Genomic DNA, 22,175 nt, shown 5'->3' with positions numbered 1-22,175 from the left:
AGCTCACTCTGTGCCAGACCTGCCGCCTTCTGCCCACACTGAAGTCTCAGCTTGTTTCTTTGAGATTAGCTGCCAGATAAGGTGAGTTTGGCCAAAGTGGAGCTCTTCAGCATCTCCCTCTTTTCCTTCTTTCTTTCTTTTTTTTTGGGGGGGGCGGGGGGGTTAACCATGGACAAAAAAGCCACACACAGGCTTGTATCTTGGGCACTCAGTCCCCACGTCCAGGCTGCCTAAGCCTTGCAGAGGTCTTCCTCCATAACGAGGCATTTTAAGAGGACTATTGGGTGGCTCATGCCTGTGGCTGGCTGCACGGGTTCTTTTGTCTCTCCCACCGCGTGGGCAGTGGGAAGCAGCCAGTTTGTACCCCGGGGGTGTGGGGCTGCAGAGGGGCAGGCAGCTGCCTGGCTCAGAGGCAGGCAGGGGAAAATCAGGAGGCAGAGCTTATGCCAGAGCCAAAGAAGCATTTGGACAAGAGATTCAACCATGGAGATGTCCTGGGGAGAGAGAGGGAGATGGCGGGGGTGGGGGGAGCATGAAAGAGAAGGTGAGGCTAGACAAGAGGGAAGTAACGATGAAACTAGCCTTTTTCTCTGAAAGCCATCTTCGCAGTTCCTCTTGACTTATTTCAGCTTTGATTCTTGAAGAGGGCAGAGCTCATGGGAGCACGAGGGCATAGTGGCTGGGATTTCATAGAATCATGAATTACGGAATGGCTTAGATTAGAAGGGACCTTGAAGATCATCGAGTTCCAACCCCCCTGCCATGGGCAGGGACACCTCCCACTAGACCAGGTTGCTTAAAGCCCCATCCAGCCTGGTCTTGAACCCCTCCAGGGATGGGGCAGTCACAGTTTCTCTGGGCAACCTGTTCCAGTGTCTCACCACCCTCATAGTGAAAAATTTCTTCCTGGTATCTAATCTAAATCTCCCCTCTTCCAGTTTGAAGCCATTACCCCTCGTTCTATCACTACATGCCCTTGTAGAAAGTCCCTCTCTAGCTTTCTTATAGGCTCCCTTCAGATATTAGAAGGCTGCTATAAGGTGTCCCCAGAGCCTTTTCTTCTCCAGGCTGAATAACCCCAACTCTCTCAGCCTGTCTTCATAGGAGAGGTGCTCCATCCCTTTTATTATCTCCATAGCCCTCCTCTGGACCACTCTAACAGGTCGATGTCTTTCCTGTGCTGAGGACCCCAGAGATGAATGCAGTACTGCAAGTAGGGTCTCACCAGCGAGGAGTAGAGGAACAGAATCACCTCCGGTGACCTGCTGGCCACACTTCTGATGCAGCCCAGGATCAGGATGGCTTTCTGGGCTGCCAGCGCACATACCGTTTGCTGGGTACACATGAATTCAGTTTTTTTCCTCGTTCCTATCCCCACAGAAATCATCAAGCAGGTTACAAGACTGGGGGACTTGGTGTTACATCAGTGTTTCCTACCCCATCGAAAGAGCTTTTGAAAGTGGCTGCTAAATCACCAGCTCCTGCTGTAGGGGCTGTCATAGCAGCTGATCTCCTGCTGGAGGTGCGCCATGAAGACACAGCGCCAGCATTCAGTGATTTCGGTGCTATCTGTAATGTACCCTGGGAGGCACATGCAGCCTGTGGTGTCCCAGGGCACAGCCTACAGATGTCTTCCCACAGTAGGTATCAGATAAACAAAATCTGACTCGCTGCCAGCGGGCTCCACCAGTAGGAGTTGTTTGCAAGGAAGTAGCTAGTATGGACCAAATTTATACATGGTCTGTATTTGTTTGTGATTAAAAAATAGGAAATGGGTGTGCGAGGCTGTCACTGTGTCATCTCTCTCAAACTCTGGGCACAGCCAGGTAAGTGTCATGACAGAGCGGTTTGATGATAAAATCGATCATAACGCTTTTCAATTTAATTGCAATGAGAGCATCAGACTCACTACACCACATCATCCCACGGGCTCTTCTAGACCAGCATCAAGACCACCGCCGGTTAAAATGCGTGGATCTAGCTCTGCGGTGCTGTGGTGTGTTACTGCAACAGCAAACGTGGTTGGCACCAAAGTTTTCACACTACAAAACTCTGTTGGCTGCATTGGGACAAAAGGGAGATAAAACCTCCCTTTCAGGATGGAAGTAGAGCTGGAAGCAGAAGACAGCTGTGCTGACATCCTGACCAGCGATGCCCCTGGCAGATTGTCCCCTCCTCTGGACAGCGTGGTCCTTGAGGAAGCTTTTGTCTCCCCCAGAGCACAGCTTGCCCTGCTGTATCTTCTCCCAAGGGAATAATGACAGGACCAGAGGAAATGGTCTGACGTTGCGGCAGGGGAGGTTTAGATTAGATATTAGGAAGAATTACTTTACTGAGAGGGTGGTCAGGCACTGGAACAGCCTGCCCAGGAAGGTGGTGGGGTCGCCATCCCTGGAGGTATTTAAGAAACGTGTAGACATGGCACTTCAGGGCATGCTCTAGTGCCCGAGATTGTTGGGGTTTTTTTTGTGTGTGTGCATATGGTTGGACTCGATGATCTCAAAGGTCCCTTCCAACCGTGAAGATCCTGTGATTCTGTGATCTTGAAAATCATTACAAAGCTTTGTAAAATCACACGAGCACAGAAGGCAACCAGCGAGAAGCACAGCAGCCTGCAAAGCTGTCCCCTCGATAATCTTCTTGCACAGTTTGAATCTTCCGAGCATCCTTTCTGTTGTGTGGATTTTGCTTTTCCAAGGTAGGACAAGAAATAACGTCTTGTCCTAGCGCTGGGTTTGGATTCGGGGGAAGCATCACATTTTACCAGCTCACTGGGAGGGCCAGACACGCCGCGCTGCTGGAAGCCCCAATCACAGCCGGGGGGACCAAAGCAGGACTGCCCTCTCCCCTCCTCACCACGTCTTCCAACCCTCGTGGCCGGAGTGGGAATGAGCAAACACTGATGACACCATGTGTGTGGGGATGACTGGGAAGTGGAAGGTTGGGATGAGTTTGCAGGAACATGTGGGTGCTCCCTTCTGGAGCTCTGCTTTTCACATGTGCCTCTGGAAATGGCCCCATCCCTCACCCAGCAGAAGCGGTGGGACCTGTGCCAGTCAGGCTGCGCCGTAAATAAAGGGGAAAAGAGAAAAATCTGAAATATGTTATTTTGTGCCATTTGCTGAGGAGTCTTAGATGGATTTTTTAAAACAATGTGTAAAGTTTGTTGTCTAGAAGTGAGTATTCTAAGAGCAAGACCTAACTGCATTTGAAAGGGGAGCCCTTCTGTCCCTCTCACGCTGCTGTTCAGGATATGTCATGTCCAGAAACACCTACATGTTACACGTGTTAATTCAGACAGTGGCAATTTTGCTCTTAGCAGTGCAGTCGTGCAGCTGAACTGAATGCCTGGAAGGGACAGGCTGGCCTATTTTCCAGCCTGTGCTATGGCATACCTTTTAAAAAGCACGCCGCGGGGCTGCCCTGCTCCTAGGACATTTACGCTGCACGTCTGCTCAGCAGGCTCCTGGCCGGGGTGTCCTCCGGGCAGCCCCACCACCCGCCTCAGCTCCCATCCACCCTTTCCCCAGGGAAAGCAGCCGGCGAGGGCTGCAAAGTCACCCGAGTTGCTCTGATGAGGTCCCCGAGCGGTGCCTGGGATGTCGGGACACGAAGAAGTTCGCACTGGTCGCATGGGTTGGGGCTAAGCCCCTGAGCAGACGCTTGGGCCAAAATCCACAGAGGATTTGGACCTGAAATACTGGTGTGGCTCTGGCTCCTTTTTCTCTTTATTCCCCAGAGAATGGTTATTTTCTCTCTCCAGAGTTGGGTCTGTAACTTAGGAGGCCACCTAGGGCTGGCCCTGGGCTTAGCAGGGAGCTTTGCCTGAGCACACCCCAGCAAGGATGCCGGCTGGTTTTCCGCTCTCTGTGCCGGGGTTATGTGGCTTTGCTGGTGATGTTAACGCTGCCGAAGCTCAGGGGTGACATCGGAGTTTCTATTGCAGTGCTCCGGGTCACCCTGCCGGGGTGAGGAACTGCAGCAAACTCAAGCGGTTTGGGCTCAGTAGGCTGGTTCGGGTCTGAGACACACGGTACAGAGCAGCCACATCTCCTGCCCACCAAAATCGGGGGGGGGGCTCTGGAGAGCCAGCTACTGGCTTGGCCTCCCTCCGGTGACATCCCTGGCCACCCTCTGTCCTAGCAGCATTTAAAAATCCGATGCACTTTGGCTGATGCCAGCGGGATGAGTGAGGCACGGGAATGCTGCGGGGGGGTGGGGGGTGATGCCGAGCCTTGCTTCCCCTCGGGGGAGAGGAGCTTTTTCTTTTTTTTTTTTTTTTTTCTGGAAGACTTTCCTGTTTTTCATTAGGCAGCTGTGCGACAGTCTCTGGGCAAGGAGTCCCAGGCCCTCACACCGCCAAGAAAAATACTGCAAGTTCTTGGCCTCTGAATGCCCATGTTGTGAGTAAGCTGGCAGGGATTAGAAGTCCAGCACTGCCTGTGCATGCACGGATGGGAACGGACGGGAAGGCGTAGGGTCCAAGCTAGTAAATGGCTTAAGGGAAAGGATAAATCTGACCAAAAAATGTTGGAGAGCTCGAGGTCATCCTGGCACAGCTGCTTCCCCAGCACAAATCAAAGGGTGGGGGGAAAGCAGGACATTACAGGCTTGAGAGGTGGGCTCATGCAAACCGCATGAAGTTCAACCAGGCCAAGTGCAGGGTCCTGCACCTGGCACGTGGCAATCCCAGGCACAAATACAGGTTGGGCGGAGAATGGCTGGAGAGCAGCCCTGAGGAGAAGGACTTGGGGCTGTTGGTGGACGAGAAGCTCTACATGAGCCGGCAGTGCGCACTGGCAGCCCAGAAAGCCAACCGGATCCTGGGCTGCATCAAGAGAAGTGTGGCCAGCAGGTCGTGGGAGGTGATTGTGTCCCTCTACTCTGCGCTCGTGAGACCCCACGTGGAATACTGTGTCCAGCTTTGGAGTCCTCAACACAGGAAGGACATGGACCTGTTGGAACGGGTCCAGCGGAGGGCCACAAAGATGATCAGAGGGATGGAGCACCTCCCCTATGAAGACAGGCTGAGAGCTGGGGTTGTTCAGCCCGGAGAAGAGAAGGCTCCGGGGAGACCTCACAGCAGCCTTCCAATATCTGAAGGGAGCCTACAGGAGAGCCGGAGAGGGACTCTTTGTCAGGAAGTGTAGTGACAGGACAAGGGGTAATGGTTTTAAATTGGAAGAGGGGAGATTTAGATTAGATATTAGGAAGAAATTCTTTACTGTGGGGGTGGTGAGACACTGGAACAGGTTGCCCAGGGAAGCTGTGGCTGCCCCATCCCTGGAAGAGTTTAAGGCCAGGCTGGATGGGGCTTTGAGCAACCTGGTCTAGTGGGAGGTGTCCCTGCCCATGGCAGGGGGGTTGGAACTCGATGATCTTTAAGGTCCCTTCCAACTCCAACCATTCTATGATTCTATGATTCTATGATCTCAGAGATGCGATGCTTCCTTCACTCTATGCTTTCTTCCCCGCTGCCCCCAGCATCTTCTTCTGAAGATGACCTGCCAGAGCAACACACATGACGCGACTCCTCGCTTCCACGTGGACTGGCTGAAGTCAGGTAACAAGGCGCCCTTTAAGATGCCTTCATCAAATCTGTACCATCATCCTCATAAAGAATTGCTTTCTTTTGATCTAATTGCTTTTAATAGGAGCTTGGACCTCCTCCAGAGTAAGAACAGTTGTTGTTGCTTAAATATTTTATAAACTAGTGATTTTTTTTCCAGCCAGAACACAAACCCTTGGAAGTCGATGACAAGGAGCCACCATGTGGCAATGCCTTCGTTTGTGATTTTTGGGCACAACGTGTCTCTGGGTATCACCCTCGCTTGGCTCCACTGGGGTCATTTTTACCTTCTCACTGCCAGCATGATCACAGCTTTCCCTTTCGGTCACGTAACGGGGGTATTGAGATACAGAACTAAATCCAAGGGCTAAATTAAACAGACTATTAGACTGCTATTCTAAATTAGGTTTAGAAAAGACTACACAGCCGCTGCTTGCTTCACATAAGCCATGGGATTTCACCCAGTTGTTCGATCCGTAGCCAGCACTTAACGGACAGTTATGCTTTTCTTCTGGAGAGACACCGTGTTATTTAGAGGTTTTGGGCGAGGAGATGCTGTCACCCCCACCTCTAACCCCCCCGCGGGGACGGTGGGCGAGCGGTGGCAGGCGGCAGGAATCCCCCCAGACACGGGGCACTTGGTGGGGAGGGGGGGGGGCTGCTGCCGGCCCTTGTAACCTGCCGGCAGCTCCGGCAAAGTCCAGTGCTAGCGGATACTGCATTATTTTGGGCCAGGATGGTGATATCATCTCAGTGAGGATGATCAACACCCAGAAGCGGAGCGTGGCTCAGCAGTGCTGCCCGCGGCTGTGCAGGGTTCACCTTTAGGGCTACCCACCCTGCAGCCTGTACCCCCCCCCCCCCCCAACAAAGCTGATTGGGGAGGGCATAAATAACATAAATCAGGGACATTTTCAGGAAACAATTTCCATTATAATTTGCCAATACGTTTGGAATAGCATCTGTCAAGGTTGATAAAAGTCCTACCAGAAACCACGTGGGCTTCTGCCTGGCAACGTGCTGGCTGACGGGGCGCTCCTTTTCAACCGGAGCTGCTGGCAAGGCCATGGGATGAGAGCGTGTCCCCGACCGACAGCTGAGCAAGGTGTAGGAACTTGCATTTCCTTCCCCCGTTGCTTTTCAGAGTGAATCCTCCTGCCTGAGAGGGGGTGGACAGAGAGCCCCGAAGTCTGCAAAGCCTTTCTGACTTCACCGTTCTAGGAGAATCTTACAAGAAGGAGAATCTTTGTTCTAGGAGAATCTTTTTCCGGGGAACAGTTGCTATATTTGATGTTCCCACTTTAAATTCTGGCTTCAAATGGCTTTTTCAGAACTGCAGATTTGGGTGTCCCGGGATCCCCAGTATCCACAGAGGTTTATTAGAGCTGTACTGGCACACCTGCTGCTGTTCTCCTCAAGCTAAGACGGACCCCGGGGGTAAACACTAAATATAGTAGTCACCTTAAAGAAACCAAGAAATTGTCCCTGAGACGAGAGGAGATAAGTTCACTAAGGCACAGCAGTGCAAACGTTATTATTGCATGCAAATATCGGTAGCAGAAAAGGAGGAAATTTTCCTTAGCTTTAGTAGATTTTCTAATAAAGAATACGAGCAAACTGCAGATTTCTAAATGAAAGCGATTTTACCCGTGCGGTTTCATTGTTTGTTTATTAGGGAAGCTGTGTGGGAAGCCAGCTCTGGAGCTGGCTGGGAAAACCTTGCTAACCGCGTTTGGAAAAGTTGGGCTGTGCTGCCACCAAATCACAAGGACACCTGGAAAAGGAGGAGCGTTGGTAAAGTACGGGGGGGCAGCATCTCAGCCGTGGCTGGTGACACCACAGCCCTGGGACAACCTACCAGCCATGATGGTGCACGGGCACCCGCAGAAGGAGCCCACGGTGGTGTTCATCCCGACCCTCTCCGCACGAACAGACCTGGTCTGGGAGCAGGGGCTTGGGACGCTGCAGCTTGATGACAAACATCACGGGTCACGTTAAACTTCCAGACTGCGGAGAAGGGCACCGAGCAGAGCTCCGTGGGTTTTAGCACCAGGGGCGGGGAGGACGCGCTCTGCTGCTGCTGCCATCTCCAGGGCTTTGCTCAAGGGCTGGGGGAACCACTGGCGAGAGGCCCCTCGTCCTGTCACTAGGAACCACAGAGAACAGTCCAGCTCCATCATCCTTCAACCCACCCTTTAGGTACTTATAAGCATTAATAAGGTTTCCCCTCAGCCTTCTCTTCTCCAGGCTAAAGAGCCCCAGCTCTCTCAGCCTTTCCTCATCAGGGAGATGCTCCAATCCCTTAATCATCTTAGTTGCCCTACGTTGGACTCTCTCCAGTAGTTCCCTGTCTCTCTTGAACTGGGGAGCCCAGAACTGGACACACTATTCCAGTTGTGGCCTCACCAGTGCAGAGTAGAGGGGGAGAATGACCTCCCTCCACCTACTGGCCACACTCTTCCCTACGCAGCCCAGGATCCGACTGGCCCTCTTGGCCACAAGGGCACATTGCTGGCTCATGGAACGTTTGCTCTCCACTCAGCAGAGCCCCTGGTGCTGTGCGATCAGACAGACACTACCACGACCATGGCAGGGTTGCAGACCATTCACCATCAGCCCTGAGAAGTTTCACTGTGACCAAAGTCAGGCCGGGGAGGAGGAGCTGTACTCGCGGGCTATGCAGCGCCTCCCTTTCTGAATCTGAAAACGCGGGTTCAAGTCATGCAAGTGACCAACACATACTGCAAATTTTATTTTTATTTCCTTATTACAGAAACTAAATTAGCATATGCCTACATCCCCATTAAAACAAATTCACCACCGCAGAAAGAAAGCATTTTTTATTTTTATTCTCTAAAGCACACCTGTGAACACAGAACGAAGTCTAGTATCGGTACATAAAAGCTTCTTCTTAGTGCACTTCTCCATTGCAATTTCTCTGTTAGTTCTTTTTTAAAAACAATCATTACACCTTAGGTATTTATATATGCTTGCATTAAGCTTTGCATCATCTACCCATAACGCAATTCGCTTCTAGAAGTCAGTTAAGAAGCTAAATCAAGAAGGCCCCTTAAAGTTTGCTTTATTTACAAGTTGCAATGGCTAAATTTTAATTACTTTACAGTCACTTCCAGCACTGGCTCCCAATTCAAAGGATTAGTGCATTCCATGATTTCTTTATAACTATTTTCTAGAGGGGAAGAAGTTGCCCGTACCTACAGCTATGCAGGTACCGCCGCTACCTACGTAAAGTTTACTTATTATTGGCAATAAACATGCTGACAAAAATATTTATAATGACTGACAAATGAGAAACTCAACCTTTAGGAGGAAGGGAGAGGTGTTTGGTTTTGTGCTGTGGTCATTGTCGACTGTGGAAACAGCAGGAACGTGGGAGAAAAAGCAATTAGAAGTCCAGAGCGGGTCTCTGGCTCCTTTGTAAAGAGAGCTTTATGTTCAGCTCCCATTCCCTCCCCTCTTTCACCGCATCTCCCCCATCACTGCTTTTTTGTTAAATCGTCGGGCAAATCTCTGAACTGCGCTACCACACAAATTTACTTCAGGAGGGAAGAAAATAACGACGCATCTGCAGCCAGACTTGCCTTATCTGAATAAAGACAGACCTGTTCCTCCTAGTTTCACAGCTTGGGAGCGGATGCAGGTCTTGTGACAGCTGAGCAACTGCCACAAGGATTAACAAATGGGATGCACATGCATTTATCTGTTCTTACATACTTTCAAAACCCAAATGGAAGGAAGTGCGATTCGGTTAGGTCCAGAAGATATTATTATTTTTTTTTCTTACACAATAAGGTAGATTACGTAGCACATTCCAGGTTAAAAAAAATTACAGTAAACATTCAGTAACTGGAATGCATATAATGTACAAGTACCATTACATTTACAAAGCTGTTCAGGACAATTTTTCTTTCTAGAATAAGCATAAAAAAGTTACAAGCTAATTCACAATAACTTTAGATACAATGTTATTAAAATACATTGATGTTAATCATAAAAATATTTTACTATTTACATGTACATTGTATAAACCTTAACAATAAGAATATGCCCATTTTAGGATGCCTTAAACAAATATTTAGGCAGATTGGCCCATTTTATAGTGCAGTATCCCTGTTTTGGTCTTCACACCATGAAACTGTACCAGATTCACAGTATCTTTTGCTAGTGCTTTGCTAAAAGGCTTAAACTTTCTATTATTTAAGAAACATTCATTCATTACAAAGAGCCAGTTTTGTTTCCACTTTGCTTCTTATTAAATCCTACCCCTAATAGTTCAGGACACTCTGCCTGGCCTTGTGCGATTTGGTTGCATTTCCAAATAAGGCTATAATTCATTTCATCAGTTATCACGCTATCTTGCTTGTAGTCTGGATGCTGTGCGATAAATTCCCTCATCCATCGGGCAACTGTCATTAACTCTCCTGTGGGCAAGAGGAAGTCAAGTTTCAGTTTATACATCTAATTTAGCAGTATGACACCTGCAGTTCTATGCGCTCTATACACCATTAATGAATAGTCCATGCTTTTGCGAGAAAAACATTCCTATAATTTTTTTTAATATGGCTAATCCACAGGCATAATTAAGCTCACATACCATCTAAAACCCATTCATCTGGTGCAATCTTTGAACTTTCAGATGTTGTAACGAGACAGTGCAGAGAGAAGTAGCTACTGGAACAGCTGTTACCAACAGATTGTAACAGCAAGAGGTCTTAAACGTGTCATTTAATAGAGAAACTGGCTGAGACGACCCAACAGACACCACCTCTACAACTACATATATATAAAATTATTTTGTAGTTGACCCATGCAACTCAGCTGCTAGCTTTGTTCTGTCTACCTTGACTAATTGTTCTTTCTCCCTCTGGCAGCTCCCCTAGCAAAAAAATGGGCAGGATCCCGATCATACCAACTGCTGGTTTGCACACCCTGCCTCTGCTTCACTGTACAGTCCGTGGGGCGGCCAGCAGGTGCCTAAGGGTCCCCGACACTTCTATCATCAAATGTGTGTCACCAAGTGGCACACACCCCTTGCAGGAGACCCGCATCCCTATGAAGTAGCAGCTGGAGGCCAGCAGGACACCAGCGTTTAGGCTACCGAATCCTGCTCCTGAACGCAGCATATGCAAGAAGCCTTAAACTTGTACTAGTTAACCTTAACTCTGACAGTAAGATGGTAGCCTGATGGGATGCTCGAAGATCCTAGAAAACCTACTAGAACCTCAGCTTTCTTGTAAGACTGGAAAGAGTCAAGAGCTTCCTTGACTTGCAAGAAATCTTTGGTTTAAAGAATATTATAAAAAGTGGAACCAAGTTCAAGTAAGCCAGGAGGAACACACAAATAAAAAGTAAAAAGCATCCAAAACAGTTTAAAGATATCCTACCAGTGGTTTTGAACAGAGGTACACAAACACAAATCAGAAAAATTGCAAGAAGTACAGGAAAGAAAAGCAGAACAAAAAAGGTTATTAGAAATAAGTGCACCTCAAAACCTGCAAGTCATGTTTTAAATAAGAGAGGCCAGACTTTACTCTTCTATATAAAAAGAAGGCATAAAAAAAAAAAATATTCCCAAGAAGCATTATTTGTTGAAGGCACTAAAAACTCACACAAAAACCTTCTCAAACCAATGCAAAGCAGGGCCTGCAAGAAAATTGATGGGGCCAGGAGATGAGTGGAGCATAAAGAGACATTTTCAGACTATGAGCCGCTGCGCCAGCGCAGGAGGAGACAGAAGAACGGTCCAGCTAACACCAACACAGACACCTAGTGGTCAGGCAGCTTAATCGCTCCCCATCCTTTGTACCAGTGTGAATCTGCAGCACCTTCACGGTGAACGCAGCGTGCAACTCTCAAAGAACATACAAGTAACAGGAAAAGGCACCACAGACTGAGGAAAGGTGTGAGAACCTCCAAGCGAGAAGAAACAAGAGAAAGGGGACTACAAGTTTAGAAGAAACAATGTACCCAAGAAGTTTGCAAAGTCATGAACGTTGATAGGAAAGGAGTAGAGAAACTTTGACCTACAACACAGCAACTAGAAGGCGTACCATGAGGTGACCGTGAAGAGCATTTAAGCTTGCAAAACTACAGGAATTAAAGTTTTTCAAAGAGCATATGATAAAATTGTGGCATTTCTTATTGTATGACTTTATTGGGACCCAAAGTATAACTGCTTCAAGACGGGTAAGGCAACGATCATTAAAATCATGTTTGTGAATGGTCATCGGGCACCATGATTACTCCACCACCTTCGGCCGACAAAGCACCTACACCCAGCCAGCCAGGGGCTGGGAGAGCCCACCCGGACAAGGATCACTTGATGCTTGTTTTAAGCATCTTTCATCTTTAAGCATCTGTTTTAACACCATTTTCATAAATACTTGGTGGTTGTCAGCCAATCTGTAGTCTCACTGAGTGGTGGCAGTTACTCCCCAGCTGGATGGAGACCAGGAGGGCAACACCTAGCTGGGCTGTGAGAGAAGATGCGAATGAAGCAGAGATGAACTATGTCAGGGCAAGGTTAAAGCCACAGCAGCTGAGGTGCCAGTGTTTAACTCTCACGAGTGCTCTGTGTTCACCACTTGAGGAGAGAAATCTGAAAAATGGCTGCTCTTTGTGGACATGTGTCGTGCTAGACAGGCTGCAGTTAAAGAACATTTGATTTAAGATTGAAAGTAAACTGGAATAATCCAAAGCTCACAATTGAGAAACACGGTGGCACAGGAATACAAAACCTAATGCCTTTTATTCTGCGAATTCTGATTCTTGTGAAACATCATTTAAAAATCATTTCAGTTCATCAGAATTAAGATACAAACCCTAGGCTCTTTATCTACATCACTCCCACACCTTTTAAGTCTGTGTAAATACACAAGCCGACTTCTGCAATGCCTGCATTTTTGCACCAGGTAGCAAAGTTGTTCTTTGGAAGGGGAACAGCTGCCGCAGGGTGTTGAGCCCAGGTCATTAGCTCTTGGGGGGAAAAAAGAAAAACCCTCCCATTTATGCATTTCTTGTTTTTTCAACGGCATTTTTCTGAACAGGAAAAAAAAAATATCCAACAACAAACAACGGAAGATTTTGAAAGCATTGCTATTTTGAGAGCTGATGTGCCTTAGACGTTTTCTTCCTGCCAGTTTCTCTTCCCTCCCTCAGTTAAGCCAAGCATCAAATCCCTGTCTACATTACCTGAGGGAGAGAAGCCTCCTACAAACAAGCAGCCTTAGGAAAGAACACTTAAAGTGAAAGCTGCAATTAATTAAAACTTGATAACATTCTGAAGTACTGAATTACCAGGCAAGAGAAAGCCCTGATTTCCTCCTCAGCTTTAAAAAAGGTCTTTACAACAAGCTTCTTTACAAGAGCTCCTACAGCAATTTTCAAGAATTAAAAAGGAATGCAACACACTTTAGTTTAAAATTGGGGGGGAAAAAAAAATATAGATGTCTTGACCCATGAGATTAACATTAACTGTCTTGCTAAATTTACAGCAAGGCAAGCATACAAGGAATTTGCACATGGAAAGGTATAAAGCTGCTGCAGACTGTGCTACGCGCCCAGTTCTCAATTCAATTTTAGCCTGCATCTTTCACTCATTATACTGCTGCATTTTAAAAAGGAGCACAAAGAATCATTGTACCACCTGTCTTTGAAAACACTGAACATGATAAAAACAGGGTATGAGCCTGGTCTGCTCTGCCTTGAAGGAGTTCTGCTACTTATCAGGGAGCTAAAGCCTAGGTCCCAGGCTCTAGCATACCAGAATTTGGATTTATGAATCCTTTGGAGTCACACCAGGCTATCAGACCCAGCCTCACATACTCTTACAACACTCAAGTGACAGGCAGAGGGGATTAGTGTATCTGCAAACTACTACAAAGTGGACAATACACTGCAAAAGCAGCAGTAAGCGGTGCTGAAAAGAGAAATGTTGGATTGGAGGTACAAGTACAGCCTAGAGATCAGTGTAACTGTATCAATTGCTCCTAATTAAAGTTCTAAAATGGATCCCAAAACATTTATCATCAGACAGGACCAGACTTAAGCCAGAGAACACACTCCAGTCCTTTGCTCCTATGCTTCAACACTTCACCAGCCAGCCACAGCTGCCACCAGTTTCACCCAACTGAAAACTAGAGACCAGCCCAATTACCGAGTAGAAAAATGCCAGGAAGATCAGCGTCCAAAAGTGTCAAACATACCAGATGCTCTCTTTTTTATTAACTTCAGGTAGTTTAGGATGGTGCACCTTGTGTCCACATCCACTTCCATGTTTTCAAGATAGGAATTCAAAATTGGGATCAAACCAGGAAAGACGCCTTCCTGTGTAAGAGAACAGAGTCAACATAAAACACGTTCAACCTAGTTTCTGGGAGGGCGGAATGCAGGGGAAAGCTGTGTGTTCCAGGTAGAAGAGGCTATGACCTTCCCATTGATAATTGTATCAATGCTCATTAAGGTGTACTCTTCTGCGTCGGTGCCCGTCCCGTTCTGTGCAGAGCCACATCCATCCACAACAGCGTTCCCACCTTCATGGGCAACAAAGGGAAAGGAAGGAACAGTTAGAAGGCAAGAGATGCACTAAACACCCACAACAGTGCTGATCAGATTTCTTCTTGTGTTACCTTTGCAAATGTCTTTTCTGAAGTAAAACATTCCCTGCCGAACAGCATCTCTTTTCTGGGCCACCTTCATGTTTTCGTCCACCTGGCAAAAGACGTATTTCAGAGATTTATGACATTTTAGAAAAGTATGATTCTCCAAACCCTCACATTTTAGTCTTAGTAGTTGAAACATCTACTATGTTTCCTATAATTTCATCACACAAGGCCAAGCTGTGGAGATAAGTTTTATTTCATTCTTCAGGAGCCCTGGGGAAAACCACAAAGAGATGACGTTCTGTGAAATTAGGTCTCCAGCAAAAAAAAAAAAAAGTAACGGTATTATGTTAGAACATGCTATGCTAATCTCTTAAGTTTGGATGAAAACACAGGAACAGCTGCGATTAACAGGTTGCATCCCATCTGGCAGACTTCTTTGCGTATTTGGATGCAATTTAAATGAGTACAGAAGAAGAAAGTTGCCCTTTCCCTAGCCATAGTTTACTGCTTTTATTAACACAATCTTTGAAGTCTTCAGAAGAGTTACCACTGCATTAAACAAACTTTCAGAAACAGAATTCCAGTAACTTTGTACAGGAATCGTATCTATTCCATACCCAAACATCTGTTAGGAAATCAGATAAATTTAGACTGCTAGTAAAGAAGTTCTAAGTTGCAGGCTTCTCAGAAAGCCTACAAACTACAAAGCGCTAACTCATACGTTCTGCAAGTGATATAAGCATTGCTCTATCTTTTTGAATGAAAGACTTTGTCCAAGTTCTTTGGTTGGTATGTTCTCAAGGAATTAACACCACACAGCTTTTGGACATTAGCTTTACCGAACTGTCTTCAGAAGCAGCAATATGATTTCCCGAATTCTTTGTTTGACCTTTAATTAAGGCCAGTGCAAAAATCTTCACTTACTACTTAACTTTCATTTTGTATTATGAAAGCTATTTACACAACAGGCTGGTTTGAAAGAACTCCGGTCCTAGCTGACGGGAGCACAACCGCACTCAGACAGCGAAGATTAGTGTGAGATTAGCCCCATAAACCGGGATTATTTCACTTGAAAGAGGCAGGCTTACCAATGGTTGTGCAATTGTGTTGCATTACCTGCCAAATTGCTTGGCAAGATCAAGCAATTTTATGCCCCCACCTCTTTTGAGGTTCTTTCAGCACCCGATCTCTTTTTCGCTCTGAACCAGTATTCACTAGTTAAAAACATTGCGCTTCTGAGACATTCCAAACAACACCATAATTATGCACTCTGCGTTATTATTTATGAAGTCCAAACTCCCTGACATCAGGAAGATAATTTCTCCTTTTAGAAATCATACCATCTGTATGGTATGATTACTGTTAATTTACAACTTCATTATTTTTCCCCATTTTAATTAAAAACACTAAGAAAAGCCACAGGACACTACTGCTATGCTGTAGCCAGCGCTGGCAGCATTTTCTAGTATACAGTCTGTCAGAAGCCTTCTGCACTACATGACTTTTTTTAAAGTTACTTATAACATTGCAGGACTATCTATTTAAAAAGACATTTTCTGGTCAAGTGCCTCAGAAAGAAGACATGCAAGGGCAGTTTCACCCAAAGCAGTCCAACAATTGTGAGGACAAAATTAAGGAAAAAGAGCATTTTTGCACAGCTGGTCTGCCCAAACACAAGTCACAATTGTGACCAGAATCAGCAGTATTTGTTTTCACTCAAATACTGTGTAACACTAAGCACAGAATCATAGAATGGTTCGGGTTGGAAGGGACCTTAAAGATCATCTGAATTCCAACCCCCTTGCCATGGTCAGGGACACCTCCCACTCCTTTCCCTCTCCACCAGATACAAACGAAATAGAGAATAAGAATAGGGAACATAGGCAACGCCATGTTAAAATAAATATATAAAGTTTTTATTTTGATATCCACGTGTAAAATGAGGGAAGCGTGCCCTTTCCCAGTCTCAAAACAGTCCTGTGACAATGGTATTTCTGTAGTAGTCAGACACTGTTAGACACCACATAAATTCCCACAGTATTTATCTACAAGATTAATTCCATGAGACAGCAGTAAAATATTTGTTTAGTACTGTAGAGTTGAAATTGATTCAAAGTACTAGTACAGATGAAAACTGACAGAAAAATAAAAATGACTGTTCTCTGTAAGTGCAAAAATATTACTTTCTAGCTTGCAGAGGATAAAAATCAGCCCTGATGGAACTATGTCGCATTTAGCTCCAATAGATCTGATCTTTCACACCTACCTTAGACAAAGGAATGAGAAAATCCAGTTTATAGGACAGAATCACTCTGGTTAGCAATACGACGAATACAACATACGCAGAATTTTCAAAGTCTGTTAACTGGACCTAGACATGAAAGGATTAAACTACTTTAGTGGGAAGACACCCATGGAAGTGATAAATATCTGGGAGAGTTTAAAACAGTCTGACTGGAACATTCACGTTAGTACTTGCATTTACACACACTCTACTGGTAGCAATGGTGATGCACGAGCTGGAATCATCAGCAGTGACTGCAAATGCACAGTGCGTACACATACGTCAGAACTAACCCTTTAATCCCATGCCAAAACACGCCTGTGTTTCAAAAGACTGCCTAATAACCTGCACCTTCGGGCACTCTGTGTAATTACAAATGTACAATAGCTTTTAAATTTCCACTTTAAAGGGATTAAATTCAGAGAGCTCAGAAACAGACAGCTGTAAAATAACTTGTGAAAAAACAAACAATGCCAGTGGAATTGTTCAGTATCAGGAAAAGTGCTGGAGAAATATAGCCCCTAGAAGCTAAACGAGGCTTTGTTTATTGTTGCTTCAATACAAGCCTAATTCCTTTCCCCATCAGCCCAAATCCATTAGCATGCTCTGCTGTGCTGCAGTGGATTCTCCTGTCAGTTACATTCCCACAGTCCATGTCTGATTAAACACTGCTGTCCACTTCACTTGCATCTAGCAATTCAGAAGGGAGAAAACGCAGCATAAGTAATAAGGGTTTGACACTGGATGGCAGAAAGCCTGGTACTTTTCCACTTAAAAGGAAACTGTGTGCATACCGACGCCTTCCTTACCTCCATAGGTCTGAATTCCACTCTCCATCCAATATCTGAATTTGGAGGAGGTGGCTTAAACCTCATTGTCTGCCAGTTTGTAGATTGAATATTCTGCAAAGCACATGAAATAATCTGTCACAGTCAAGCTATGCATCACTCTATAATATAATCAAAGAAAAACAAGCAGATAACTAGAGTCGTAATATTTTCCCTGGACCAGCCCATCAAGTTAGAGAAAGCGCTTTCAAACAAAGTGGCATGACTTTCTATAAACCACAGCATTAAGTACCCATCCTAGGAGCAAAAGTGTTACGCTTTCTTATGCTGTTTTGTTTGAGGATTATGTATAAAATACTAGGGGCTGAGATTTAGCTGACTTCTCTTTTTTAATGAGGGGTTGATGCATCTCAAACTAAAGATACCTAATATTACCATAGCTATTATTTCATAAAGCTCTGTAAGAGATATTTATATGTAAATGCCATACAAAACAGTATTTAGAAAGCCATAAAAATAGATGGTTCCCCATAACACTTATATACATAGCTATAGTTTGGGCTCTTCATATTTTATTGGGTTTAAAGTATAAGCCACCACCTTCTCCTAAAGAAATGATACAACAAAGAAATAAAGGTGCTTATAAATGCCAGGTCATATGCTAAAGAACTAGCTGAAGTTAAACTCAGGAAAAAAAAAAATATCTTAGCCATTATAGCCATCCTCCAATGAAGCAGTACTATAAAGAATAAGCAATTTTATGTATATATTTATTAAATTCCTCTAAATCAGACACAACCTCAAAGTGGTCGGATTCATTTGCATCATCTAGATGTATTTTCTCCTCAAACAAAGTCAATGGGTCTCGAATGAACAAGTGTGCAATATGCTGTGCCAAAAGGTGGTCAATACCTACAAAATGAAAATTCAAACAAACAATTCACACATAGAAAAGCAGGTTCTAGGAAATTATTTGTTTTACAAGACTGAAAACATCCAACTCTGCAATGCTACCTCAACCCACCACATCCTGTTAAAGTTTAAATGATGATTTTTGGGAAGGAAGAAAATGATTAAAGAGAAAAAAATAAAAACAGAACAGGTTCTTGTTTGGAAATGGCAGCTGAGTATTGGTGTGGCTGCTATTCTTCCCGTTTCCTGATGCACCTCTATGCCATGTTTCCTAAATCAATTCCACTCTCTCCACAAAGATAAAACATTAATGCATCAAACACTGAGCTTCTCAAGCTGGAATTAGGACAGTTTCTGTTACAAATGAATACTTATAAAAAAAAAAAGCCACCTCTCAAGACCATGCTACACAGATACTTCCTGAGCAGGAGTCACTCTGAGGGATGCACAATGATTGAAACAAACAAGAACAAAACCATAAAATATCCCCACACACTGCAAGCATAATTCTTAACCTGCTCATAATGAAGCAAACACTTACCTTCCTTTATTAGGTGCTCGTAGATATCTTTGTCTATTGTCAAATCAATGTCATTGTATTTCTCACCACATTCAGATAGATAACTGTCTATGGAATCATATCTGGATTTACTGATTCTATAATGGTTGTTCTTCAGTGGCTATATAATTTAAGAATACAATATTTTAACAGCTTGTTAACAATGGTACCTAAGTTTTGCTCACTAATGACACTTATGTGAGAATTATATCCTGTTTAAAACACCCTAAAGCCTCTATTAAAATTATTCAAAGCACGAGTCTTAAATAGGCTTAATAGAAAGTGATCTTGGAATTATGACTATGTTGTTTGCAGATGTATGTATCTGAGTGAAAAAACAGTCAGTCATCGCACATTGACTAGAATTCTCTAAAAGTGGAAACATTTCCCTGATGTAATATACCATTACCCCAAGCATTACTGGAAAGCATTGTTATACCTATTGCAACACATGCCAATACAGTTTCACTATGCACACTTTGTTACAGATGCTTTTCAAATATTTCTTGAACTACCCATTTTAAGTAGATCTTTTAAAAATTACTTTTTGTTATTTCTTGTGATTTTTTAAGTGCCTTGAATGCCAATTCCTGCTTGGAGAAATTCCTTAAGTTCAGCTTCTGACAACTGGCTCTTTTCACATAGTTCTAGTTTATAATACTGGATTACTCAGCAGCACCTGCTATTTAATGCAAAGTAATTTTTGCTTTTTGGGCTCAAGCCCAGACTGCAAAGTTTCATCACAGGGGGACCTTTTCAGCAAACTGTGGAGGAGGGAATGCACTTCTACTGGGATTCCCTACCTAAAAATATATATTTATATGCTAACGTGAACTGTACAACCAAGGCGAATCTTTACACCATCTCTCCTATCTTTACCACAAAGACTGTCATGTTCCCTCGTTAGGGATTCTGATCAGCATAAACAGAATTTGATACTAAAGGAAAGTTAACTTTTTTGCCTGAAAAAACCCAGACATCTACTACCTAACATTACTTACCTCTAGCCCCCTCTCTTCTCTTGTTCGATCATCTACAGATGCAGATATCACTCCCCAGCGACAGTCAATATCAGACACATAGCCTCTGTAGAACGGAGATGCAGCACTCAACGCCATCTAAAATAAAACAGCCCGATATGAAAACAAAGGACCAGCCAAGGAACCAAAAGCAAAATACAACCCCACTGGAAAGGGAAACTTGCTGGTCCAGAAGTAACTGAAGCATACACTTCAGTGTGATATACAGCCAAAGCCCATATAACCACAAATCTCTCAACTGCTATCTCTAGAAAACGCCTAGATGAAGGGTTAGTATTAATGAAGTAGCATCTGACTCTCTCCAGATATATTACCGCTACAGATCAGCATTTAAGGAACACAAAGATGATACAGGTAGAAGCAATTTTGTGACAAATCAGCAAGTATTCTGCTTGCGCACTTCCAGACTCTGTTAGTTCACCCAGCAATCTTTAAACTTTTTATTTTTGTTTGGCCAAGCACCTCAGCAGCACAGCTGGAACATACCTCACCCAGAGCAGGATCTGCTCACCACCTAGACCACACCACTACTTTATAACACCTGCTTATGACCATGTGCTCACAAAAGGGACAGATTTCAACAATTTAAGATGAAACCCTCTCTAACACCAGACCAGAGTTGAAAAAATAGAAATTGTTTTAAGGAGTGACCTTGTCTTGTTTTAATGAAAAACTGTCCCAAATCTATTTCTAGAACTACTCAACAAGAGTGTCATGCACATGGGAAGGAGGACAGAGGAGAAGAAACAAACATCATCTGTTTTGTGGTGTCATTTGGACAGTAAATGAACCACACCGCTCATGTGACAATCTAGCAAGAGACTGACTTCTCCTAGAATACCAAATTTGTGAGTAGCATTCAAGGTTCTTTTTTAAATTTAAATTAATTTTTTTTTTCCACACGTAGTGGCTTTTAAACAACGAAGAGCTGATGTAATAGAAGTTCATTACTTACCACAATGGGACAGATCGTGGCTAGCTGATCATAGAGATACCTTGCTTCAGCAATGCTACAAGCCTGGAATGTTACCTGTGGGAAGAAGTACAAGTGCTATCACAATTTCTATAACCATAATGCAAGCACAGCCTTCCTAAATTTAGAATCAATGATATAATAAAGCAATTTAAATATCAAGAGTTTTAAGGTGGTTTTTTTTTTTTTCTCATTTGGTTGGGTTTGGGTGGGGTTTTTTGTATGGGTACCCACACCCCAATTCTTGGACAAACTTTTGCCCCATTTATCAGCTGCATTTAAATCACGAGCTTCTTTCCACACCATTCCCGTGTTTGTTAAGAGATTTTGGACCACAATGCTTCAGCTTTGAGGCTAAATATACCAACACTTGCCAGAAACAAAGAAAACTGAGTTAACATCTACAATACACACACGTCAGTAATGCACCTTCAGGAAATAAGCCAGGAACTAACTTACTTAGGACAACAGTCAGAAAGTATTTTAGATGTAACATTTACTTTTAAAGAACACTTCAAGACGCCTTTGTTTGATCCTGCCAAACTGCCAAAAATAAATATCTTTGTGTCTACTCTAACTTTTTTTATTTTTTAAAAAACGTCAAGTTTTGCCTGCATTAGAGACAAGGACACAGCAAATCATGGAAAGAAATGTTATTTGTAGACGCCATTAATGATGTGGAAGCCCTACCACACATAGGCTACTGGAAAAATATAACTTCTTTGCAACTGTTGGTGAAATTAACTCAGAGCAGCATCAAACATGAGACACATTTCTAGTAGCAGACTTTACCCTCCAGACTTCCCAAACCAACACTTTATGCATTTTAAAAAATGGAGGGGAATCAACCACCTCCAACTGCTAAAAGACACTAAGCAGATTAAAAGCCTCTCTTTCCTTCTCTGCAGTTTACACACTTAAAGATAGAGGATAACTCAGATGGCAGTGTACCCCTGTACCACTACCATAATATTGTACAACAGGCTTCAGCTCTACATCATCATTACTGCTTGCTGTACTGAAGAATGCCAGCCAAGCACAGATTTTCCTCTTCTACAGATTACTATAAGAGAGTCCCACAAAACACACAGGTTCTTCTCAGTCTGCCACTGAAGCCCCAAGTAAGTTTAAAAAAACAAAACCCCACCAACCAACAAAAAACTCCCCAAACCCAAAAACTCCTTAGTTCACTCCTGGACTCAGTGGCAGGCTATTTTTTTTTTATTTTTATTTTTTTAAGAGGGTAGGGGGAATATGGGATTTGTGTTGCAGCCAACATTCGTTAAAACATCCAAAGTTAGAAAAATGCTGTGCGGTAGAGAAAGTGCTTCTTCTGTATCTATCCTTCAAGTGGGTATCAGAAAAATAAAAAAAACCCCACACTTTGAAAAGACAGGACTATTTAATTCTCTTGCAAAGCAGCAGC

At 44.2% G+C, this 22,175-nt stretch overlaps 1 protein-coding gene across 2 annotated transcripts in view; it reads right to left on the bottom strand.

The window, feature by feature from the left end:
- Positions 1 to 8,298: 8,298 nt before the first annotated feature.
- GCLC (glutamate-cysteine ligase catalytic subunit) overlaps positions 8,299 to 22,175 on the bottom strand; it is a 35,496-nt gene continuing 21,619 nt past the window's right edge. For both annotated transcript variants that reach the window (XM_074153204.1, XM_074153205.1), the window contains 10 exons: positions 20,732 to 20,806; positions 19,738 to 19,854; positions 18,719 to 18,857; positions 18,065 to 18,177; positions 17,287 to 17,379; positions 16,460 to 16,564; positions 14,218 to 14,299; positions 14,018 to 14,121; positions 13,795 to 13,915; positions 8,299 to 10,011 (listed from right to left, as the gene is read on the bottom strand). In XM_074153204.1, the coding sequence (XP_074009305.1) occupies positions 9,806 to 10,011; positions 13,795 to 13,915; positions 14,018 to 14,121; positions 14,218 to 14,299; positions 16,460 to 16,564; positions 17,287 to 17,379; positions 18,065 to 18,177; positions 18,719 to 18,857; positions 19,738 to 19,854; positions 20,732 to 20,806 (1,155 nt within the window). In that variant the 3' untranslated portion in view covers positions 8,299 to 9,805. The remainder of the gene's footprint in view (positions 10,012 to 13,794; positions 13,916 to 14,017; positions 14,122 to 14,217; positions 14,300 to 16,459; positions 16,565 to 17,286; positions 17,380 to 18,064; positions 18,178 to 18,718; positions 18,858 to 19,737; positions 19,855 to 20,731; positions 20,807 to 22,175) is intronic.

Source organism: Numenius arquata, chromosome 9, assembly GCF_964106895.1.
Source record: "Numenius arquata chromosome 9, bNumArq3.hap1.1, whole genome shotgun sequence".
Classification (NCBI taxonomy): Eukaryota; Metazoa; Chordata; class Aves; order Charadriiformes; family Scolopacidae; genus Numenius; species Numenius arquata.
This window is presented reverse-complemented; position numbering and strand designations above follow the sequence as displayed.